The 26104-nt window shown below is 42.3% G+C and overlaps 1 protein-coding gene across 11 annotated transcripts in view; it reads right to left on the bottom strand.

Moving 5' to 3' along the window:
* Positions 1-2214: 2214 nt before the first annotated feature.
* Positions 2215-26104, bottom strand: part of MICAL2 (microtubule associated monooxygenase, calponin and LIM domain containing 2) — a 214925-nt gene continuing 191035 nt past the window's right edge. For 9 of the 11 annotated variants that reach the window (XM_067749868.1, XM_067749866.1, XM_067749867.1 and 6 more), the window contains 3 exons: positions 12154-12256; positions 7508-7581; positions 2215-4199 (listed from right to left, as the gene is read on the bottom strand). In XM_067749868.1, coding sequence (XP_067605969.1) covers positions 4015-4199; positions 7508-7581; positions 12154-12256 — 362 coding nt within the window. In that variant the 3' untranslated portion in view covers positions 2215-4014. The remainder of the gene's footprint in view (positions 4200-7507; positions 7582-12153; positions 12257-26104) is intronic. The other 2 variants (XM_067749865.1, XR_010946137.1) reach the window with 2 other exon arrangements.

Below are 26104 nucleotides of genomic sequence, written 5' to 3' on the forward strand. Positions count from 1 at the left end.
GTGCCCCGGTGGGAATAAAGCATCCAATGATACTTCACAGACTCCTACATGAAATCAAAGCTTTGCTCACGTCCTTTCACTGGAATAAAGAAATGAAACGGACGCTGCCCTCAGAGGTGCCAGACCAAACCCGCATGTTTGGATTCTTTCTACAGAAAACCATTTGTTTTGGGTTCATTTCGGTATTTATAGCAGTGCACATGTAACACATTTCAATCCACGTGAATAGTTCCCAATTGCTGAAGCAAATTAATCTTTCACAAGCCACTCAGCAGTGAGGTTAGAAGATAAACAGTAGGTGAAACAGTACACGCTCCCCTGTACGTGGACCTTCTTATTACAATAAACTCCTACATTTGAGCTTGCTACATCCAATGACTGCCACTCTCTCGGTTCATGTGGCAGCCCCAGCTGCCCCCTGCCACCTCTGCCCTGCTGAGGGAGTTCTCTCATCAACTGCCTGGGTGAGACATGCTGCCGTTTTCAGTTTGGAAGGAAAAGCCTGTAAATCTGCTTCCTGGGAAGGCAGACACTGCTGAATCGTCATCTGCCTCCCGAATGCAGGAAACATCAATTTCATTGCAGCTCGTCAGAGCTGCAAACACCTGCCACTTCCTTTCTCAGTTGCAATTAATATGCTGCATCTCAACATCCCTTGATTCCAAGCAGCCTAACACTGCCGAAGTCCAGGTTTAAATGAAACAGTATAAGCTGAGGTTATTTTTCACAGTTTTAGAAACATGAACTTGTGTTTTTATTGCCAAAGAAGCACCACAAATAGTTGGGGAGATAAGTCTTTGTGCTTGAGATAAATGTGAGAAGAATAGGTTGATGATTATAATAAAAATGGCTCTTTATTTTTTTTATTTCTTTGGGAATGGTACTTGTTTATCTTTGTATTTACTTGCGGGTGGAGGAATAATGTTCTTTCTGTATCCTTACATCTAGCACAGGGTTGCTGAATCCCACAGGTATTTGGAAGATGTTTATTAAACACATAAATAAATGAATGGTTTGGGAGAGCAAGTTTAAGAACGGTCCTCTTGGTCCAGCTTACGTAAAATTCTGAAGTTTTCATTGTGAGCCTTTTGGTTTAACTTAGAAGCTGTGTGAGACTACGAAATGTGACCTGAGGCTGGGGCTTTCTGTCTCATTCAGAGTCCTAAATGGCTCAGCCTTGATCACAAGTGTTACTTTATGGGAAAGTGAAGGCTCTGTCTGTTTTCATCATAATCCTACCCATACCGTATACACAGAAACTGTCTTCAAATGGTACAATGTTTTACCTTTTGAGGGTCTTAGAACTTTCTCTATTGCAATCATTTAACATAGTTCAACAGCCACAATATTTGTATCCTTTTGGAAATGATCATTAAAATGTTTTTTTAAAAAAAAAAATGGTTTTTAAGTACTGGGAAAACCGAAAGCCCGTGTAAGTAGAAGGCTGTTAAATATGAGGTCTGTGTTTTAACTTGGCCAGATAAGACTCAGCCTTAAACGGCAGAACATAATCTTTGGAAGAGAAAGTGAGCAAACTGCTTCTCTCATCTATCAACAGAATACTGGGGCCAAGAACCACCTTCTTTCTTGGCCCTCTTGGGAGAATCTTTCTTTTAAACCAAAATAGAACAAATTAAAATAAGTGGCAATTAATCCTTTTGCACAAAAACAACCCAGACACTACACATCTGAGCATCATCTGTTAAACGTATGCAAGCAGCAAATGGTGACCGGGCTTGAATAATTCTACCCATTCTAGAAGGAAAACTGAAGTTGTGTATCTTTCTTAAAATGAATTAACATTCCTACGCGTCTGTAGTCTTACCTCTGAATGCCTGATGGCAGAAAATATTATCTTGACCATCTCCATAAATCTTTAATACTATACAACTTATTGCCCCAAACCTCTGGGTTATTTGCATATTAAATAGCTTATATACCAATAGCTTAGTGCTAATAGGTCTTCTCCAAATTATAACACAGGAAAACCAGAATAATGAGGAAATCATATTAGCCATTTCCACCAAATACACAAATAAATAAAAATAGATAAAGTGGCACAGTTTTCAGAGAGAGAGAAATAGATGCTTGTATGTATTTCCTAATAATAGAATTCAGGCACTAGAAGACCTGATTATTAAAAGAAAAAAGAAAAGAAAAAGAAAAAGGAAGGAGAGAAGAAAGAAAAAGAACTACAACCTTTGGAACTTGGTATATGCATGGAAAGGTTGTGTTTTAATACCACCCAAAATGTGGGCTGACTCAGGAAATCCAAGCGCACTTCTAATTTCCGGCTTCTCAGCTGACCAGATTGGTGTGCACGGACAGCATCTCAGACAAAAGTGGTTTATGGGTTAACTTATACTGAGGTAAGTTAGCTCTCCAGGCAGTTGCAAAGCACCATTTGTCCACCAATACATTTAAACACTTGTAGAAATGACAGGCCAAACATACAACAAAGAGTTCTTCAGTCTGTCTCATGTCAATGATGGACTGACTCCTCAAAGAATCCCACTGAGGGAAAACAATCAAATACTTTACGACAACAAATCACCATTTAAAATCTTTTCTTTGGTTCCCCTATGAACAGTCAAGATGTCCCAGGAATCCCATGTCAGTGCACAAACTCCATCTCCCAGCTTTCTTTTCACATTGAAAATGTCATCAAAGAATCCATTACCCACTTTGGGATTTGGTAAATGGGACCACTGCTCCCCACTCCACCTTGAAGGCAGAGGTGGCCTTGTCTTGTCATGGATTTCCTGGGCAATCCCTGGAGACAGTGTCAGAGATGTTTAGACCTAAGGCCACCACTGAGGAGCACCCCTCACCTGGATCACTAGAATGTTCGTTTTTAGTAGCAGCATCAACCTCACCAATATTTTATCAACAAATGAAAGAGTTTTATAATACTTTTTGCCATTACCAATAGTTACAAAAAAAGTGCTTCAAAATTATTCATTTTCTAGAAATGTTTTACACTATGTTGCAGCAGCAATAAGGAGAGTGCTCTGGGGGAAAAAAAAAGCTTTTCTAAGCCAACAGCATTTGGTGTTAACTAACAGTCCTGCTGGTATGAAGTCAAAGTTTTATTTCCTTTTTTCCTTCTTGTTTTTTTAAATAAAATTAAGGCTCAAATGTTCTATTAAACTCTCATTGCTTATGTATATTATATTAAGGCTTATAACTACACCTGGTAAATTAAATTCACCCTGGATTGAATTAACACCTGCTATATGAATTATTTGCTTTATGTAATCAGTAATCTCAAGGTTTCTTCTCTTTCTCTGGAAACACAATTTAAATATTAACCTAATCTTTAAACTGCGGCTGCTTCTTTCTGACATTTGGAAACCGGTCATCCATGCAAAAAAAGGCAAATATGGATATATTAATGAAAAGGCAGCTTCTTAAAAATCTTTAGATGTGTAACTCAATGAATTTGGGAAGGGAAAATGATGAAAGCAGCAGGAAAATCTAACTCTGTGTCACTTTCTACAGAAAACAATGCTAGTCATCTGCCACGGTCACCTCCAATTTAAGAGACCCACTGAAGTTGACTGCCAATTTCAAAAGAGTCTTTGTATTTTCTTCATTATAATCTCTGGAAGGATCTTGGGCAGCTGGAGTACATATGAGAGGATCTTAAATTCTTTTAAAAATATTGCAGGGGGGCTTCCCTGGTGGCGCAGTGGTTGGGAGTCCGCCTGCTGATGCAGGGGACACGGGTTCGTGCCCCGGTCCGGGAAGATCCCACACGCCACGGAGCGGCTGGGCCCGTGAGCCATGGCCGCTGAGCCTGCGCGTCCGGAGCCTGTGCTCCGCAACAGGAGAGGCCACAACAGTGAGAGGCCCACGTACCGCAAAAAAAAAAAAAAAATATATATATATATATATATATATAGCAGCATGGTATAAGTTACGTTCCAGGTCTGACATATCCTGTGAAAGGAAGAAGAGAGTGAAGGGTGCTTGGCCTGATCTGGGTCTCGGCTTGCTCCCTGTGGGGCTTCCTCATGTCCTGCTCAGCTGACAGCCCCTGGAGAATATGAAGCTTTCAAAGCGCTGGTCTTCAGCCTTTTCTTGTACGCGTTGTTCCTCTAAGGAATCCACCAGTTTGTCCCTTTGCTCAATTACTTGCATCATCTCGGTGAGTATTTCTTGCTCCTCATTCAGATCATTCTCATCTTTCTGGCTCTCTACAGAAACAAACAAACAAACAAAAATAAGTAAAAAATAAGAACAAACTAAAACACCCACATTGGACTTCAGGTAAGATTTGACCCCAGGAGAACTTTTGGCATGGGCATTCTTGACTGTTCTGGACTTGTTCTGCCCTTTAATTTCCATGGAGAAAACAAGGAAATGAATTTAACACCAGGGACCTGCCCTCCAAGTCACAGATTAGAAAGGTGGGTGCTTTGTGCTGCTGTCAGCTCGGTTTTCATCTTGAGACTCTATATAAAGTGACGGGGAAAACCCCTTTGTGAGAAAAAGAAGTTAATACCAGCCAAGTCCTGCCAAGCCCTCCAACCCGCCCTCCCCTCACAAAAAAGAAACCAACAAGGCAACACAAAGGCAGTTTCCCCTGAACATGTCTGAGCAAAGCGATCTGTGAGAAAAGTTTCTCAGTAAACCATCCACGTCAGTGGAAGCTATTTCAATGATGAGAATCCTTTTTTCATTTGTAGTTAATGACGAATTGCAGCCTTTGAATAGAGACCAGGCGGCAGCCAAGTGAGGTTATGGCTGGCCGCTAGGAGGATGTTTCCACACTGTGACTATGCTTCTCCCTGAGTACATGACCTTCTTCCTAATTGGCCCGAGACATTCGATTGCCTCAGGGAGACAAGATTTTTATAAAAGGAAGGAAAAGAGTAAGAAACAGGTAGTAATGACTTTCTGACACTCAAAATAGGATTTTAAAGGCAGATTTTAAATCTTGTCAACCAGATTATTGCCTTGGGAGAAGACTCTATAAATTCTGTTAGCTCTTCCTACTTAACACACTGGGACTAGGTGGTGGGCCGGATACCAGAGCAGAGATGGTACCACTGTCTCTTGCATCAGGCTGACTTCTGAGAACAGTGTCAGGAATAAGGTACATATGACAAAAGGGAAATAAAGAGGCACCATTCTCTTTGCAGCTCATGTTTGATGGGAGGGAGGAGAGAGAGGCCGGAGAAGATAAAGGTGAGGGCCCTGGGCTCCAGTCTCTCCGTTCTGGGCCTTGGAAGCCCCCAAAGAGGCAGGGAATGTCACATCATTTGATGGGAGCACTGGGGGGCTGAGGGACTCTTGCCCTGCCCCTTGCTTGGAACTCTGGGAAGAGGCCAGCTGGAAAGGCGCCCTGTGTGTAAACGTGGGACAGGTAGAACTTCATGGCTGAGCAGAGAAGAGGGGTCTGGGTGTGGCTCCCCAGATCTTGATCTGCTGTGTGTGGCACACATTGGTAGAGCCTAGAAATGTCCACTTGCCCCAGAGGTGCAAAGGTAGACGGCCACTGGGCCTGCCATGGGGCTCCCCATGATGAGGGATGGAGTGGCCTCACAGTGGAGACTGTCTGGCCAGGCTGAGTGGAGGATGTGCTGAGGTGAGGCTGGGCGAGGCCAGGAGTGAGGCTCCAGGCACGCTGAGAGAATGGCCAGGCTATGGGTCAGGCCAGCCACACACCTTGGCTGCAAATGCCAGCAGAGACAGTGGCGGCCTGATGACAGGAGACAGCTATGTGGGAGTCAATGAGTCAGAGAAACCCACACAGACTTCCAGTGCTGTGAAGTCACACAAACCCGCCTCTCGCCATTACCTGGAGGTTACCTTAAGAATCAAGCAGATGCAAGGGGTGGCAATCTGCAAGACTGAACATTTTCATCCCCCAAAGACTGAGCATTTCCTAGAGGGATGGCATCAGCCTAAATTATTGCAGCAGACTAAGTTTACCAGAGAGGGATAAAAAAAGTTCCCTTTCCTCCCTCCCTCCCCCTCCCCCTCCCCTCCCCCCTCCCCCCTCCCTCCCTCCCTCCCTTCCTTCCTTCCTTCCTCCCTTCCTTCCTGCCTTCCTTTTCTTCTTGATAACTAGTGGTATGAAGGTTTCGTGCAAGATGACAAGGCAAAATGAAGAAGCCATATTTTTTTGTACACCCCAGAAGAGTGAGAAGATGTATGACCATCATTCTTTAGTAAGAATTAAAAAAAAAAAAAGATTCAGAAGTGACTAATGGAGTCTTTGGTGGTATGTATTTTACCACCCTGATATGGAGCAAATTAAAATTTTTATGAGATGTGTAAGTGAGATATTAGTTATACAGTATGGTTTGTTAATTTAGGTACACTTCAGTATTCATGCCCCTTATTTGATTATCAACACAAAAAAATTAAAATTCCTCTCTCAGTTTTGGTTTGTCAATGATGGAACCATCTGAGCCCCTTCGGACGAATAAAAGATGATGTATGCCACTTTTATCCATTCTGTACAGAGCAGTTCTCTAAGGATTTTGTTAGAAATAGTTTTCTACTGCTATAAAGAAACAATCTACAAACACTACTATGTGAAAAAGAACAGGAGACCCCCAAGTCTGTGATGATCTGTTCCCAAGTCTTAGACCCATCATTTACGTTGAGCATGCTTTTTAAGTTCTCAGAGACTCGGTTTTCTAATCTGTAAAATGGGGATAAAATACCTAAATAAGAATGATCATGATGAAAATGTCTCATATTTACTAAGGGCTTGCTCTGAAGCAGGTAACCCATAGGTAGGTGCAATGTTCGGTCCATGAGGTATACAGAAATGATTTAACTTGCTCTTTCAGACGTAGGTCTAAATGTAGGAAAGCCATGCACGGATCTGGCCCCCCAAACATACAGGCACAGAACAGAGTGAATATGCCTCGCAGGCTGGAGCCTATGAATGCATAAATCAGTATATGGTGTCAATTAAGTTTATTTCAACTCTCCCTCCTTCATGGTGGAAATAATTTTCTCATGTGTGATGCCCTGGCCCAGCCCGTGGTGGGAAGGATGCTTCCTTTCCATTCCCCAGTGCCTGGCAGAACCAGGCCTGCCTTCCTCTGTGCTCCCAAAGCACGTAAGTCATGACCCTCATCTCACTGTGTCATAACTACTGGTCTGGGTGTCAGTCTCCTGAGTGAGGCCACAGGGCAGGGCTGCTCTTCTCCATCTGCCAGGCCCACTCTAGATTCTCAACAAATATTTGTTAAATGAATGGATGGATAAGTGAATGAATGCGTGACTAAATGACTTTGTTCCTATTAGCACATGGGATGGAGCTAAATGCTGCTCTCACGGCCCCAGTGAATGAAGCTAAGAAGGACTTGCTGTGCTCTGGTGGGGGCAGAGGAAGGCTGGCTTTGTGCCCCCTCTGACTTCCAGGCTGGTGACACAAGGCAGGAAGAGCGCTCCACTCTGCAATGTGCAGCATGTTCTGGTCACGTGTCTTCATGGGGGAAAACGTCTTTAACAAAGGCCCCAGACATATCACCATACTCACCCTCCTTGAGCATTTTTTCTCTTAATTTCTGCTCCAGTCTGCTTTGATGATCTTCTAATTCTAGTTCTCGGGCCCTGGGGATGAGAGAATGTTCAAACTTCGTAAATACTGGAGATCTGTGTAGAAATATTGACTAACAAACCCATTGACCGTAGCGACTGCATTCTTTTTTCCTTATTAAAACTGGGGTCTTGGGGGCTTCCCTGGTGGCTCAGTGGTTGAGGGTCCGCCTGCCGATGCAGGGGACATGGGTTCGTGCCCCGGTTCTGGAAGATCCCACATGCCGCGGAGCGGCTGGGCCCGTGAGCCATGGCTGCTGGGCCTGCGCGTCCGGAGCCTGTGGTCCACAATGGGGGAGGCCACAACAGTGAGAGGCCCACGTAACGCAAAAAAAAAAAACCACTGGGGTCTTGGAATATCTCAAAACTGAAAGTTTTGCTGCTGCTACTGCTGCTGAGATATGCTGGACTCAAGAGATGATGGGGAGTTGTAATGTGCTCTCAGCAAGCTTTTGGAAGGCCACCCAGGACTGGATTGTGAAGAAATGACTAGAACAGTAGAAGCAATGACAATCTGAAGCTCTCCTCTCTTTTAGGGGCAATGTGACTTCAAGTATCACCTCTAACAACTCCCAGATCGCTGACTGTGGTAAACAAGAAAACAAGGAGGAAAGAGGAGTGAGACATTCTGTCCGGGTGGAGGCAGAATACTAGACAGCTACCCATCTGGTTGTAACTGACGTGGGAAGAAGAATCAGCGATGTTCTGGAGGAGTAAAGCTGGAGCGCCGGGGACTCAGTGTGTCCACCGACAGAACAGCAAAGTCAAGAAGTGAAGTTAGCTTTCGGTGAAGCTCAGACAGAACTTCATGACCTTTCCATGGCTGGGGATAGCCCATGTGTGTCAGAGTATGTGTGTAAGCTTCCCACAAGCTGGGCCATGTGGTAATGTGGAGGTTCTGCAAACCTTTGGGAGTGCAGGTCTGGCGTTCTCAGGAGAAATGAGGACCACAAATGGATGAGGCAGGAGTCAGAGGTGATCGATGAAGCCACGTAATCTCTAAAAGGGAGGCTACAGAGCAGCGGTTCCCAAACTTTTTGGCACCAGGGACCAGTTTCGTGGAAGACAAGTTTTCCACAGATGGGAGTGGGGGCCGGGGGAGCGGGGGAAGGTTCAGGCGGTAATGCGAGCGATGGGGAGCGGTGGGGAGCAATGGGGAGCGATGGGGAGCGATGGGGAGTGATGGGGAGCGGCAGATGAAGCTTTGCTCGCTCGCCCACTGTTCACCTCCTGCTGTGCAGTGCAGCCCGGTTCCTAACAGGCCATGGACCAGTACCGATCCAAAGCCCGGGGGTTGGGGACCCCTGCTATAGAGGAAAAAAAGGTTTGAAGACAGGACCTTGGGAACACCTACATTTAGAAGCCAAACAAAAGAGGTAGGGCCAGGGAAGAAGCGAGCAAAAGGTTGGAAGGGTAAACAAGAAATGCAGCGTCACAGAAGCCAAGAGAGGAAAGTTTCAGGAGAGAAGAGAGAGATCAAGGCTGTCCAATGCTACAGAGACACTGAAGAGGGTGAGCGCTGAGTCTAGGTCCCTGGGTTTGACGTGGGGGGGGGGGGGGCCTTCCCTTGCAGCCCCACCTGCAGGCTGCATGTGTATCTGCTATAGCTTTGGGTCACTTACTATACCCTGTTGTCGCTGTCATTTTTACTACTTCTACTATTACGTGGGCCAAGGTCCATGCTTTGTTCAATACTCTCCCTTTTGTTATTGACACTCAACTTCCCTTGGCCCACGCTGGTAGCCAGTGGAAACGCACCACTCAGATCTTCCTTTAAGAGAGAACTCTGGAAGGAGTGTAGTGTGTAGTGAGCTGACTGCTGTGGCAGAATCCACTTCACTGCTGTGCTGAGGCCACACTGTCCCTGAGCAGCTCCAGCCAGCGAGCGAGCACAGTGGCGGTGCTGGAGCTGGGCCATTTCTGCCCCACTTCAGAATCCTCGGATGGGCAGGCTTTGCTCTGGGGCTCCCTTCGCCTGGCTCAGGGCTGCACTGCGGTCTGAGGTTCCTCCTGCCAATTCTCATTCCCTCCCCTCTCCTTTTACAGATGTCAGGACTGCATGGGGTCTGAAGACTTCCCTCTCACTCCCACTCCCTTTCTCCTTTCTCCCAATACACCTCTTGTACTTCTAATTCTGTCGTGGCACCTGCTTTCCCAAGGGACCCAAAATGACACACCAATGTAAGACGTTTCTCCTAGTTCAGGCAGGTCTTTCTCCAAACTAAAACCTATCCTTTACCAGAGCTCCCACCTGCCTTTGTCTAGCTCACACATCCGAGTTCTCCTCCTTGGCCTCTGGTGGAGGAGAAAGTTCCCTCTGACAGCGTACCAAGGAGTGACCACAGTCACTGAGCTGTCACCACCCACCTGACCTTTGCCGGCAGGGCCTGTGCACTGACTGCTCCTCCTACAAACCTCCATGGGGCGCTTGCTATGTTTTCTCATTCCTCTCATGCTGTGTGCTTGCGTGTCTGTCTCCCCTGAAACCATGAGATCCTCGAAGATAGGGACTATGGCCTGACTCATCTCTACTTCCACAGTACCCAGCACATTTCCTAGCACATGGAATGTGCTTGATACTTTTTTGTCAATGAACTTTATAATTCACACCTGGACCAAAGGCAGACGATACAGTTGTATAAAAAGGGCTTTGTAGTCAGGCGGAGATGGACAAATTACTTAGTTGTTTTGAGTCTCAGCATGTACATCAATTTTAAAAAATAGTAATAATAAAAGTAATTGCTACAGATGAGCCCTTCTTCCCCACTCCTGGCATTTCCTTCATGTCAGTGGAGCTCAAGGAGTATAATTCCTGGCTTCTTCTCTCCACTTTCATGCTTATGCTCACTCTCACCCCAGGGAAGGTGAATTTGGGAAGAACAGACTAGGGGAACTCAGCTCACACCCTTTCTCCCTGGGGATCAGCCTGCCTGCAGCAAACATGTGTTCTCTGTTACTCTGAGCCTTGCTATGGGTCTAGGGCAAGATTTCTCAATCTTGACACTACTGACATTTTGGGCTGGGTAATGCTTTGTTGGTGAGGGAAGCAGGGTGCCCTGTGCGTTGTAGAATGTTCAGTAGCACCCTTGGCCTCTCCGCACTAGATATCACTAGCACCTCCCAGTTGCGATAGACAAAAATGTCTTCAGACATTGCCAAATATCCCTGGAAGGAGGAAGTGAGATGGAAATTGCCCCCAGGTGAGACCCACTGGTCTAGGGTAAAAGCCTTACCCCTAAGAAGCAAGTGATTCGCTACCTTTTGTGACAGATGAGTGTGTCTAATTCTGGGGTTGGGTAGTATAGTAAGTTGCATGGTGAACTCCCAAAAGATATGTCCACATCCTAACCCCTGGAACCTTTGAAAGTGACCTTATTTGAAAAAGGGTCTTTGTGGATGTAATTAAGTTAAGAACCTTGAGATAAGAATATCCTGGATTATGCCAGTGGGCTCTAAACCCAGCAACAAGTGTCCTTACAAGAGACAGAAGAGAAGACATGGACACACAGAGAAAGAAGGCTGCATGAAGACGGAGGGAGAGATTGGAGTGATGCGGTCACAAGCCAAGGGATGCCTGGAGACACCTGACGCTGGAAGAGGCAAGGAAGAATTCTCCCCCAGAGGCCGCGAAGGGAGCATGGCCTTCCTGACACCTCGATTTCAGACTGTCTTCCAGAACTGAGAGAGAATACATTTCTCTTATTGTAAGCCACCCCGTTTGTGATAATATATTAGTCCAGCCCTAGGAAATGAATATAGTTAGCAAGCCCACTTGGGCTCTCATATTTAGCCGAGCTAGCCATAATCAGTAATAAACACTTTATTTTGATATTCTGGGTCAACTATTGACCCAATTGTCTTATTTCTCACCCGGCTCAGAACCCAGGCAGAGAAGAGGAAAAGAATTTTATTAGACCCCTTCAAAGACTCCCAAAATTAACTCTCAAGGTTGGGGTGAAAATGAAATAAGACAGCGTAAGTGAAAGCACCCAGTACAACTTGTGGTGCTTAGTCAGTTTATATTAAATGTTACTTCCTTTCCCTCCAGAATGGTGACAGGTAGAATGACCTTCAACATTTTCAGAGTACGGGAAGATCCATCTCTACTTTCCGATCTCCCAGCCAGACTGCAACCTCTCATTCAGAGGACAGCCAGACCGATCTCCACCTTCAATCCATTAAAGCCACAAGGAAGTGGTCAGGCGATTTCAGCAAGCCCTTCCCATGATTCACACACAGAAGCCAGACACATGCTTCCCCACTGCAGGTGTGTGACTGCAAGTGGGTCCCCCCTGGTGTGGGGGACAGGGATGGATTGAAAGTGTCTTATCCAAATGCCCTCCAGCTCCAGACCCATTACCTGAAATCATTTTAGCCATAGGACTCCACAGCAGAGAACAGACAATTGGAGATTCTCTGCACTAATGCCAGCATGATATGCAAGACATCAAATGTCAATTTGTCTCAATCACAATTCTGTATGCACAAGAAGAAAAAATCCTGAGACGTCAACCCAGGAGGGTGGGCCACCCCACTCCCGCCCTCTTTGCTTTTAGGCCTCGCTGTTATCTGTGTTGCCTTACTTACATGATCAGTAACTCCGACTCATATCGCATTAATTTATTCTTCTCCAGAACCAGCTTAAACCATTCCTGCAAAAGCTGTGCTTCATCCTGTGTGCCTGAATCTGCTTAAGAAATCAACGGCAAATGGGTTAGATTGGCATTTCTCTTCCCATGATCAAACTGCTTTGGAGCTACTTCAGGGGGCCATGTTTGTAGCAAAAAGGGCTCTGCAGGCGCAGCCCGCTGACGGCTTGTTGATGCCTCGAGATCATGGACATGACAAATAAAACCCACCTGTGCGTGCTCTGGGGGAGGTCCTCCTGGACATGTAGGGCATGAATACTTCAGCTCCATGAGCCATATACCCTTGACAACGGCCTGCCACTAATGATCCCTCTCCTGCCTACCTGTATGTCCTCCATAAAACTTCTATGCAGGGCTTCCCTGGTGGCGCAGTGGTTGAGAATCTGCCTGCCAGTGCAGGGGACACGGGTTAGATTCCTGGTCCAGGAAGATCCCACAGGCCACGGAGTAGCTAAGCCCGTGAGCCACAACGACTGAGCCTGTGCTCTAGAGCCACGAGCCACAACTACTGAGCCTATGAGCCACAGCTACTGAAGGCCATGCAGCACCTAGAGCCCATTCTCCACAACAAGAGAAGCCACCACAATGAGAAGCCCGCGAACCTCAACGAAGAATAGCCCCCGCTCACTGCAACCAGAGAGAGCCCACGTGCAGCAACGAAGACTCAACGCAGCCAGAAACAATAAATAAAATAAAATAAAATAATTTATTTAAAGAAAAAAAAAACTTCTACACATTTGTGCATCACATCCTCCATCACAGAAAACCCTAGTAACCCTGATGGTTACTATCTCCTCCTCTTCTTCTGAATCAAATGCCTACTGAGTGTCCAGGTAGGGTGTGGCTCCCTTTATGGGGCAGGGAAGCTCACACTTCATTTAGTCGCAGAGGAGCAGTAATTGGCATTTTGAATTTTTGCACAAAGCCAAATGATGGGGGAGAAAAAGGTATTAGCTTTGAATCTCATAGGGAAAAAGTTATATCTGTTCACTCTTATAACTTAGATTATGACCTTTCTTCCTTTATTAAACAGAAGAATAACCATGAGAAGATTGACCCTGCTTTTAGATATTCAGTGTTAGATACTAAATGTTTAGATAATAAAATGCTAAAATCTGGGCATGTTTGAGAAGCAGCAACATGGGGTGGCTTTCTAGTATTTCACCCTGAAATGGGAACACAGGCTGTGTTGCAGAGCTCATGGCCATTCTCGAAGGATTTATCCTGCAGGGTCCCGTAGGTGGAGAGGGAAACAGGGCAGACAGAAGATGTGACCTTGGGCAAGTAGTTTAACCTCTCAAGGGCTCTGCTTCTTCATGGGGTAAACTGAACAAGAAGACACACAAGTAATAGAATAATAATAATGAGCTGCTGTTTATAATTCAGGGTTACGTGCCAGTCGATGGGCTAAGTACCTTATATTCAACTCCTCACAACAAACTCACCAGTAGGTTCTCTTATTATCAAGTGGTTTCTTCAACCACTTGATGGCTGAAGAAACAGAGGTTTAAAAGATTAGAATAACTTGCCCAAGCTCACATTTAGTAAGTAGCAGAGCTAGGGCTTGAGTTCAAGGAAGCCTTATCCTAAGCCCATACTCTTCACTGCTTGTATACTCCTCCCCTATCCTCATCCCTCCCTCCCTCCCTTAGGCCTGTAAGGTAAATAACGCCCCTAGCACATTGCCTTGCACACAGCAAAGTCATCCATAAAAATGAGTACCCTTTCTCCCTGACTCCTTGAACACCCTTTTATTGATATGGAAACTGGGGTCCAGAGCAATTGATATGAAATGTCACAAATTATATATTTAGTTAATGTGCAAACAGATGCTACAATGCAGAACTTCTGATGAATTCATTCATCCATTCATCCATCCATTCAATAACACCTATTTATGGAACAGATGTCAGGTATTGCCTTAGGTACTGGGGATACAGTGATAGATAATGCCACGTATCACAAGAATTCTGGAGATAGTAAGGCATAGTTCCTGCTGAAAAGGGTATTATTGTTAGATAATCTTTTGGATCAGATGGACCAACAAGCTAAAATAAAGTAGAATATTAGAAAACTGTCACAACAACAAAGCAGCAAAAAAGGACTGGGAATACAGAGAAGGGAGGCTTTTCCTGGTCAGGGTGTGAGGGTGGGCTTCCCCGGAGGAGGCGATGTTTGAACTGGGACGTTGAAGAATGGATAACACTTTGAGAGGAAATAATGAGGGTGGGAGAGGATATTCCAAGAAGAGGGAACAATATGATCAAAGACTAGGGGATAGGATAGAAGATGGTGGAGAGAGAGATCAGGAAGGGCTAAGGGAACATGGAGGGGAGGATGATGAGACCTTTGAGGGTATGAAAATCTACATATAATAGAGGCCCCTTAGCCATGCTAAGGCTCTTGTACTTAATGCTGTAGATACAAAGGGACACTGAAGGTGGTTGAGTAGGAGAATGATACCTGGAGTTTCATGCAGGAGGGATTAAAAGGGGGAGAGAGATAAATAAGATGTTGCAGAGCACCAAGTTGAGCTTCCTGTGCTTTATAGCTTGTTCCCACTAGCTATCTATTTTATGTGTATGTATGTCCATCCTAATCTCCCAATTCATCCCACCCTCCCCTTCCCCCTCTGTGTCCACATGTCCATTCTCTACCGTCTACGCCTCTATTCCTGCCCTGCAAATAGGTTCATCTGTACCATTTTTCTAAATTCCACATATATGTGTTAATATACGATATTTGTTTTTCTCTTTCTGGCTTACTTCACTCTGTATGACAGACTCTAGGTCCATCCACATCTCTACAAATGACCCAGTTTCATTCCTTTTTATGGCTGAGTAACATTCCATTGTATATATTTACCACATCTTCTTCATCCATTCATCTGTTGTTGGACATTTAGGTTGTTTCCATGTCCTGGCTATTGTAAATAGTGCTGCAATGAATATTGGGGTATATGTATTCTTTTGAATTATGGTTTTCTCAGGGTATATGCCCAGTAGTAGTATTGCTGGGTCATATGTTAGTTCTATTTTTAGTTTTTTAAGGAACCTCCATACTGTTCTCCATGGTGGCTGTATCAATTTACATTCCCACCAACAGTGCGAAAAGGTTCCCTTCTCTCCATACCCTCTCCAGCATTTATTGTGTGCAGATTTTTTGATGATGGCCATTCTGACTGGTGTGAGGTGATACCTCATTGTAGGTTTGATTTGCATTTCTCTAATAATTAGTGATGTTGAGCAGCTTTTCTTATGCCTCTTGGCCATCTGTACATCTTCTTTGGAGAAATGTCTATTTAGGTCTTCTGCCCATTTTTAAATTGGGTTGTTTGTTTTTTTAATATTGAACTCCATGAGCCATTTGTATATTTTGGAGATTAGTTCTTTGTCTGTTGCTTCGTTTGCAAATATTTTCTCCCATTCTGAAGGTTGTCTTTTCATCTTGTTTATGGTTTCCTTTCCTGTGCAAAGTTTATTTCATTAGGTCCCATTTGTTCATTTTTGTTTTTATTTTCATTTTTCTAGGAGGTGGGTCAAAAAAGATCTTGCTGTGGTTTATGTCAAAGAATGTTTTTCCTTGTTTTCCTCTAAGAGTTTTATAGTGTCTGGTCTTACATTTAGGTCTTTAATCCATTTTGAGTCTATTTTTGTGTATGGTGTTAGGGAGTGTTCTAATTTCATTCTTTTACATGTAGCCATCCAGTTTTCCCAGTACCACTTATTGAAGAGGCTGTCTTTTCTCCATTGTAAGTTCTTGCCTCCTTATAGATAGCCAGTGGGAATAAGCTATAAAGCACAGGAAGCTCAGCTTGGTGCTCTGTGATGAGCTAGATGGGTAGGATGGTGGGGTGGGGTGGGAGGGAGGTCCAAGAGGGAGGGGATATATGTATACATATAGCTGATTCACTTCATTGTACAGCAGAAACTAACACAACATTGTAAAGCAATTATACTCCAATAAAAAAAAGAAAGAAAGAAGATGTTATTCTTTCTTAGGTTTCTTGAATGAATGACTGGATGGATGAATGGACTAACTTATAAACCTGTTGAGTACCACCATCTTCTGAGCATTGTTTGTGGTGCTGAGGGACAGGGATGAATAAGCACTGGTTCCAGCTGTTCAGGAAACTGGGAGCTTGCAGTCCAGTAGGAAAACCAACACTGCACAGGAAAATAGGATACAATGTGCCCCCTGCCATGCAACACAGGAGGGAAGCAATTCATCTTGTGTGGAGGAAGTGCGGAAACCTCAGAGAGGAGACAGTAGGTGAGCTCAGCTTAAGTGGATGAGAGAGGCAGGAGGAGGTGAAGAACAAGGCATTCCAGGGCATAGTTGCTGAATGAAAGAATGAAGTATATAGACTGGAGATCATATATAACATAGAAATTAAGAGCCTATACTTTAAACTCAGGCTTGGGATCAAAATTCCATTCTCTGACCTATCACTGTGTGGGCTTAAGCTCTTAATAGCCTCCCTGAGCCTCAGTCTCCTCATTTGTTATAAAGATGCAGTGGAGGGCTTCCCTGGTGGCGCAGTGGTTGAGAGCCCGCCTGCCGATGCAGGGGACACGGGTTCGTGCCCCGGTCTGGGAAGATCCCACATGCCACGGAGCGGCTGGGCCCATGAGACATGGCCGCTGAGCCTGCACGTCCAGAGCCTGTGCTCCGCAACGGGAGAGGCCACAACAGTGAGAGGCCCGCGTACCGCAAAAAAAAAAAAAAAAAACTGCAGTGGGATCGCACACACAAAGACCTTAGCCCAGCCCTGCCACTTAGTTTAAGCTCAATAAATGGTAACAGTCATTATTCAAATCATATACATGATGGGAGAACACTTAGGGGTCATCTCTCCCAGTCATGGAGGCACATAGGAATTCCCTCTACCTCCCTCCCACCCCAGATTCTACTATAATTCTCCAAGGATGGTAGAATTCCCCGCTGTCCAAGAAGCCCACTGCAGGGCTGTGTACTCTTAAGTATTGAAAACTTCTTTCTTTTGATCTTTGACGGGTTGGCTGCAAGCCAGTGAGTCCAATTGTGCCCTCTCCAGGAAACTAGAGAACAGGAAACTACATTTTTATGAAAGACATTCAGATATTTGAAGGCAGGTCTCATGATACACTGAAGTGTTCTTATTTTGTCAGTACCTCCAGGTCATCTATCATTTTGTCATAAAAGAGCTACCCACTCTGTTTGCCCTCTAATTTCCCAGGACACATCTTAAGGAGAGTCCAGAATCAAACAACCCAGAGCGGAGAGACATCCTTGCACCTTCACCCTGTGCCCTGGGATTGCAGAAGTCCTTTTAGCAGCAGTGTCTTCACCTGGCTCTTCCTAACTTGCAGTGGAATCTGGTCTTTCCACAGCAGGGGTGGTGAAGTCTGAGGACTTTATGTTCTACTTGTGCAACTGATCTTTTTCTAGACCTAATTCAAGACTTTATGTGTGTCTTGTTAATGATCATCTTGTTTATTTTGTTCCATCAAGGGGAAATCTTTGGGATGTTTTCTCCATCTGACACATTTCTCCTAGATTCGGGATTTCTGTGGAATTGATAAAAAAGGGCATCCTGTACCTTTACGCTATATTGAAAAACAAAACGTCAGATAGGACTAGACCAAGAACAGAGCCATCTAGCCCATTAGAGACCTTTGGGTGAGCCTGTTCTATAAACTTTAAATGCATGGCACCCAACTGGTACCATCCAGTCCACATTTCTGTATCTTGTCCACTAGGCTCTTATAAGAAACTTTAATAACAAAATAATTTCCTGAAACCAAGCTTCACAAAGCCTGCTTTGTCCATTGGCATGACAAACTTCACACCACCACCCAGAAAAGGAAATGACATTTGTTTTCCAAAGCTTCTAAGTAAACACCAGTGATTCCTTAGTAATCTCTAAATTTCTTTCTCAATATTCACAATTTCTTTAACAATCCTTTCTAGAATTTTGACAAGGATCAGGACTCATGTTTCTTTCTCATATGAAAGTAGAAAATGTACTCATCACTAGTTTTTTGGTCCAGGAATTCTTCCTGAGTCTTCAAAGACTGAGGTATATCTGCAACTTATTTCAACACCAGGGGGTTAACTCAGTCAATCAACAAATTCTGATTTAGTAAGGCCACATCAAAGACACTACTCTCTGTATGTACGTATCATCTTTCACCCGGGCTCAGAAACCTGAATTCATTGCTCTCCCATTTTTCTCACCTATCCAGATTCAATTTCCTCATCTAGATATTTGCTTAACGTTTCTAGATTGAGGACCATTTTCCTTGATTAAGAAAACAAAAGTGGAGAGTAGAAAACCCTGCCTCTCCCCAATCATGTAATATTACACCATCTGCTTCAGTGCTGGGTCTATCCTTGCCTTGTTTTTAATCCAAAAGAAACAGCACTGTTTTGCCGTCTTTAGAGTACTTTTTGTTGTTGCTTTTCAGACTCAGCCTCTTTGCTACATTATACCTACAGGTTCAAGCCAGACTTTTATCCTGCCTTGCATGTCCCTTCTTCAATCTTTCTTGTGTGTCCTTCTAAAATCTGGTCCCTCAGAGAGTTCCCTGTGCAGCCTCATTGATTTGTATTGATGCTGTACTCAACAAACACAGGTTGAACTGAATCAATCAATTTAATTTACTTTTTTGAGCGGAATAATTTTCAACTTTATAGCCTACAGTTTATTTTTTAGACTCTTCCTTTCCTCAGTAGTCAAAATCACTTTTGGGGATCTCTGAACATGGAATCAAGTGCAGATTTCTAGGGAATCTGCTTTCCCAAAGCATTGGATGCAGGCAGCTTGTGCCTATCCCAGGCTTGCCTTGCTCTCAACCTCAGCAATGTACTGAGATTTCCATCACCTCACTGCTACCCACCAGAGAGCTTCCTTGCAGGTCCTACTGAAGTCTCAAGCAGCATTGCCCCTCACCGCAGATGCAGCAGAGTGTAGTGGCAGTGGGCATGGCCTTTGAGATCGATCAGACCTTCTCTCCCACTTACAAATGTGTGACCTTGATCAAGTAACCTCACATCTCTCTGCCTCAGTCTCCTCTCTTGAAAAATGGGGGTGATCATAGTCGCTGCCTCCTAAATCGGTTATGAAGATTAAATGAGATGATGCATGCAAAATGCTGAGCATGGTGCCTGGTACATAGTGAACATTCAATAAACTGTACCATTGTCATTACCACGCTGTTGTTTCTTCCAGTGTCAAGTTCTATAGTTCCATGTGGAGTATTTGCTGTATATCTTTAAACCTCAACTAGAGTGTAATCCCCGACTTGATTACCTGTGGCTAAACTTTATCTGGTAACTTCACTTGAGATTAATAAAAGCTCTTAAATAATTATATATATTTTTTGTCTCCATGTAAACGGAAGGGTCATATGGCTGGCTGGATCGTCAGCACTTGCTTGGGAAGAAGACTAGAGACTCTGTGCCTACACAGACTGTGTACTCAACCACGTCTCCAGCTGGTCCCATGGTTGCTGGTGAGCTGCAAGCCCTTCTAGGGCAGGGATGTGACTGCTACATCTGGGAACCAGGATGCAGCTAGAATGGCACGGCCAGAAAGCGAGCAGCCTCTGGCTGTGAATAGAATAGCCCAGTTACCTAACCCTCGCTGCCACCCCTGCTTGTGACCACAGTCGACTGGTTCTTCCTTTGCTCCTGTGTCCTCACATCATGTTCTTTCCTAGGCAAAATGCAAGGATTCCACTTGCTTAAGTGAAATAAAGTAGTCAAAACTCAACACAAAACAACTTGTTAGGGCTTCCCTGGTGGCGCAGTGGTTGGGAGTCCACCTGCCGATGCAGGGGACACGGGTTCGTGCCCCGGTCCGGGAAGATCCCACATGCCGCGGAGCAGCTGGGCCCGTGAGCCATGGCCGCTGAGCCTGTGTGTGCGGAGCCTGTGCTCCGCAACGGAAGAGGCCACAACAGTGAGAGGCCCACGTACCGCAAACAAACAAACAAAAAACTTTTTATAAATGGAGTCATGTAAATCAACCCACTTGTCCCTAAGTGAGCTCTCAAAAAAGCAAAGCAAACGTTGTCACTCCCTACTGAAATTCTTCTATAACCCCCATAATCAAGTTCAAATCACCTAGCCTGACAGCACTTAGTCCCTGCTTACATTAGAGGGAATGGCATTTAATGGTCCATAACTTTGTTCTCAATGGCCAATAACAGACTAAATGAACAATCCGTTCTTTAAAGTCGTGGCTTTTTAACCATTTCCTTTTGTCGGTAACGCTGAATGCTTCTCTGATTGTGTATTGGTGTGTTGTTTTTCCACGCTGGGTCTTGTGTTGCTTTCTGGTTCACAACTATCTAATTCTTTAGACATGATTTCCTGCCCCCGTAGAATCTATGAGAAGTCCTAATTTGGTTTTTGCTGCAATTCTCTCAATGCCCTCAACACCCTCAGTGATGTTCTGGAGCATGAACCAGCAGTAGAGTGATTACAGCCAGGATCCTCAGTAGCAGTGTGCAAGCATCTGCCTCAGACTGGTTGGGTTTCAGCCCCTGCCTCTTGTTCTCTGGCCTCTGGTCGGCTCTTAGATCCTGTGCTCATCCACGGGCCTATTTCATTTAAATCTCTAGCCAGGCCTTCTGTACCCAGTGCTCTGGGTACGTTGACTTCCCACAGGCTCCTTACACATGATGGTGATAATTTAGAAAGCTGCACTGGGGGTCTGGCCTGATTCAGTCTTGGCAAAGCCAGGATGCTGGAAGGTAGCTCATGACCCCATTCTGGGAGCCAGAGGCTGCAGCTGAAAAACAAAAATTCTAGTCCTTTCTTTATTAAACAGCTTTTTGTTTTGTTTTGCTTTTAGCTACATATCTATTCATCATAAAGTTTTTCTTGCTTTGAATTTTATTGAAATGATATCATACTATATGTGGTCTCTGCAACTTGCTCGTTTTAAATTCTTTCTATATGTTTCTAAAATGCCTCTATGCTGCTCATTCATTTTCACTGCTGTATATGTAATATTCAGTTGTGTGTGCCACAGTTAACTGTTCTACAATTTATCCATTTTCCTGTTAATGGATATCTAGGTTGTTCTTAGCGGTTTGCTACTATGAATGATGCTGCTATGAACATTCTTGTATATGTCTTCTGATCCTTGTGGGCAAGAGTTTCTCTGGAATATATACTTAGGAATGAAATTCTTGAGCAGTAGGTATGCGAACGTTCAGCTTTACAGCATAAAGCCAAATTGTTTTCCAAAGAGCTGTGGCTGTTTACACTCCCACTAACGTTGAATAAGAGCTCCCTTTGTTCCTCACCCTTGCCAAATACTTAGTATTAGATTTTATAAGTTTTGGTAATTTTTAAAATAGTTTCTCACTGTAGTCTTAATTTGCATTTTCCTAATTACTAATGAGTATTCTTCTGTGAAATGTATATTTATGCCATTTGTCTATTTTTATATGGAGTTATTTGCCTGTCTCATTGATCTTTAAGAATTCTTTACATATTCTGGAATACTGAAAATTTGTTATATTTGTTGCAAATATATTTTCCAAATTAGTGGCTCTTCTTTTTTGGTTATATTTGTTGCGAATGTATTTTCCAAATTAGTGGCTTATCTTTTCCTTTCCTTTATGGGGTCTATAGACTACCAAATTGAGGTCAAAAAGATTCTTAACTTTTCAAGTGCCATTTTCACATTAAAGTCTTTAATTTTTATGACATTGATTACATTTGTTGCAAATATATTTTCCAAATTATATGGTTAACGATAAGGTTCAATTTTATTTCTTTCCTATATGGAAAACCAGTTGTCCCAGAATCACCTACTTTCTGTGAACTGCAGTGATACTGCTGGCTTATATCAAGTTTTCATATATATAAGATTATGTTTGGGTTTTTGTTTGTTTTTTAACGTTTTGGCCACGCCATGCAGCATGCTGTACCTTAGTTCCCTGACCAGGGATCGAATCCGCGCCCCCTGCAGTGGAAGTGTGGAGTCCCAACCACTGGACCACAAGGGGAGTCTCATGTTTGGGTGTTTTGGTGGCTTTCAGTAAAGTATTAAAGTTGGCTCCATAAAGGTTGTGCACATTTTTTTTGTTAGATTTATTCCTAGGCACCTTCTGTTTTTATGCTAATGTAAGCAATATCTTCTTTGTTATATCATTTTTTAGAAACCAATGCTGAGATATGGAAATGCAATTGATTTTTCTACTTTGATCTTATTTCCAATTACATGATATAGGCTCTTATTATTTTAAAAAATTATCTGTACATTCCTTTGGATTTCCATGTGGTTAATTCTATCATCTGGAAATGACAAAAGTTTGTTTCTTCCTTTCCAAACCTTGTGCCATTTTATCCTTTTCTTACTGTACTGGGTAGGGTCTCCTGTGCAATACTGAATAGAAGAGGTGATGGCAGGCATCCTCTTTTTTCACAGATTTTAAAAGAAATGCTTCTGATATTTTACCATTAAACAATGGTATTTGCTACAGGGTTTTGGAAGATATCCTTCAAATTAAGAAAGTTCTGACCCAGCAATTTTACTTCTGGGTATTTATCCTAAGAACACAAAAACACCAAATTGAAAAGATATATGCAGCCTTATGTTCATTGCCTCATTATTTACAATAGACAAGATATGGAAACAACCTAAGTGTCCACTAATAGATGAATGCATAAAGAAAATGTGGTATATGTACACAATGGAATATTACTTGGCCAAAAGAAGAATGAAATCCTGCTGTTTGTGACAACACGGATAGACCTGGAAGGTATTATGCTAAGTGAAATAAGATCACACAGAGAAGGATAAACACCATATGATTTCACTCATATGTGGAATTTAAAAAAAAAAAGAACAAACAAAATAAAACAAAAACAAGGTCATAGATACAGAGATCAGAGTAGCGTTTTCTGAGAGGAAGGGGTTAGGGGGTGGGTGAAATGGGTGAAGGGAATCAACTGTATGGTGATGGGTGGTAACTAGACTTGTGGTGGTAACAACTCTATAGTGTATACAGATATCAAATATAATGCTGTACATCAAAACTTATATAATAAAAAAAATTAAGCTTCAAGAAGGCAAAATAAAAAGTTCTTTTTTTGGTAAGAGTTTTTATCCTAAATGAGTGTTGAATTTTGTCAAATGATATTTTCTTCTTCTATTGAAAAGCCCACGTGGTTTTCCCTTTTAGTTTGTTAACATGATGATTGTTAAGTCACCCTTAGATTGCCAAATTTTAAAATTAATTGGATTAAATATTCATTATATTCTTTTATCTTTGTTATATCTGTGGTTGTGTCTGCCCTTTTCATTCCTAATTTATTTCTTCTCTCTTACTTTAAAAAACCAATTTAAGAGGATAGGCTTTAGTCTTTTATTAACTTTTCCAGTGAACCAACATTTGGCTTGCTTGATCCTCTCTGTTTTATCTTTATTCTCTATTTTATTTATATCTGCTCATATATTTATTATCTTCTTTCTTTAGGTTTATTTTGTTTTTCATTTTCTAAATGAAGTTGGACACTAAGCTCATTAATTTTAAGCCTTTCTTCTTTCCTAATAACAGTATTTAAGGCGATACCTCTAAGGACCATTTTCACTGCATCTCATGAGTTTTGATCTATGGTTTTCCTTTTCATATTTAGTACATTTTAAATTTCCAAGTATTTTTTAAAATATCAATTTGATGTTTTTTTGATCCATGAGAAATGTATATTTTTACTTTCCAAATGCATGGTTTTAAAAAATACATTTTGGTTACTGATTTCTAAGTTAATTACATTGTAGTATAGAATGTGGCCTGTATAATATGGCTTCTCTGAGATTTACTTTATGAACTAATATGGTCAAGTTTTGTAAATCATCATGTAAACTTGAAAAAAATATACATTCTCTAATTTGGGGGTGCATGTCCATTAAATTAAAGTTATTAAGTGCAATGTTCAAATTTATAGTAATGTTTCGTTTGACTCTCATTAATTGAGAGATGTACTAAAATCTCCTGCCATGATAGTAGAAATTTCTCCCTGACGTTTTATCATTTTTTTGTTTTATGTATTTTGAGCCTATTACGGTTAATACATACAACATTTAAAACTGTCATATCCTCTTGGTGAGTTGATCATTTTAAAATTATGTAGTGACCCTGTTTATTGTTAATCATGATTTTGGTATTAAAGGTATATGCTTTTAATTACCCTAGCTTTATTTTGCTAGTATATACTTGCCAATTTTTTTTTTTTTTACTTTAAACCTTGTATTTAGTTATGTTGTATATGTGCCTGCTAAATAGCATATAATTGGGTATTGTTGTTTGTTAACTTTCACTACTATTATTGAGATATTTAGATTTGTTTCTACCATCTTTCTTTGTCCTTTTTATCTTTTTTAAAATGCTTTTAAACTTCTATTTAGAATTGAGTGGGGGGCTTTGTTTGGTTGATTATTTTTTCTTATTTTTTCTCCCTTTGTTTTCCCTAGCTGATTTTTTTTTTTTTTTTTTTTTTGCGGTACATGGGCCTCTCACTGTTGTGGCCTCTCCCATTGCGGAGCACCGGCTCCAGATGCGCAGGCTCAGCGGCCATGGCTCACGGGCCCAGCCGCTCTGCGGCATGTGGGATCCTCCCGGACCGGGGCACGAACCCGTGTCCCCTGCATCGGCTGGCGGACTCTCAACCACTGCGCCACCAGGGAAGCCCTCCCTAGCTGATTTGAAGTTATACATTTTTTTTCTATTCTTTTCATAATTACACTTAAATTTTAAATAGGTAATTTTTAATACCCTAACAAAGTCAACTTAATCAGTGTTTTAGACTCCTTTTAGACAACATTAGGACCCTGGAACACTTCACTTCTAATCATTCAACTCCCAACTTATGTCCATTTTAGTCTGGTATTTTAGTTCTATCTTTGAAAAAAAACCCATATTATTTTATACTGACAATGTTTATTTGTTTTACTTACATGTCTATTATTTTTTGCATTCACCATTTCTTCTTGACTATTTCAGATTGTCCTCCTACGTTTATCTATTTTTTTCCCTTTAAGTATATTTGCTAGAATTTTGTTTGTAGATAGTTAAATCTTTTTTTTAAACTGAATGTTTCTTTATTGTGCACTTGCTCTCTAAATGTAGTTTTTCTGGGTGTACTGTTCTAGCTTGAAGGTTTTTTTTTTTTCAGCCTTTTGAAATTATTATTCCACTGTCTTCTAACATCCATTATTGCTGTTAAGAGAGCTGTTAGTAAAAATTTTGTTCCTTTTTTAAGTGAATTATTTTTTCTCTTTATCCATTTTAATATCTGTCTTTGGTATCCTACATTTTCACATCATTGTACCTAGGTAAGTGTGGATTATTTTAAATTTATCCTGATTTCTCTATCTCGGGCTCCATGTATCTGTAGATTTATGCCTTTCATCCACTTTGGAAAAAATAAAGCTAGCACTTATAAACCATGGATTTGGTGCCAGACCCTGTTCTAAATGCTTTGCTCAGTACCTCAACCATTATCTCAACCATTATCTCTTCAAATAATACTCAACCTTAATTTTCTCTATTCTCTCCTTCTGAGACTTCAATTAAACATATACCAGACCTTCTCATTCTATCCTCTATGTCTATAAGCTACTCTTTCCTTCTTTCCATCTCCTTCTATTCATGTGCTATTTTACGGTTGATTTCTTGAGATACATTGTCCAATTCACTAATTCTCTCTTCTGCTGTGTCTAAGCTACTGTTTAGTGTATTCGCTGAAGTTTTAGCTTCAATGAATATAGTTTTCAGTTCTAAACTCTCTATTTATTTGATTGTTTTTTTAAAATAAATCTCCAATCATTAGTTTTTATTTGAAAAAATTTAAATCTAAAGGATTAAGCATAATATTTAGTTGTTTCT

The sequence above is a fragment of the Pseudorca crassidens genome, chromosome 9 (assembly GCF_039906515.1).
Source record: "Pseudorca crassidens isolate mPseCra1 chromosome 9, mPseCra1.hap1, whole genome shotgun sequence".
NCBI classification, from domain to species: Eukaryota; Metazoa; Chordata; class Mammalia; order Artiodactyla; family Delphinidae; genus Pseudorca; species Pseudorca crassidens.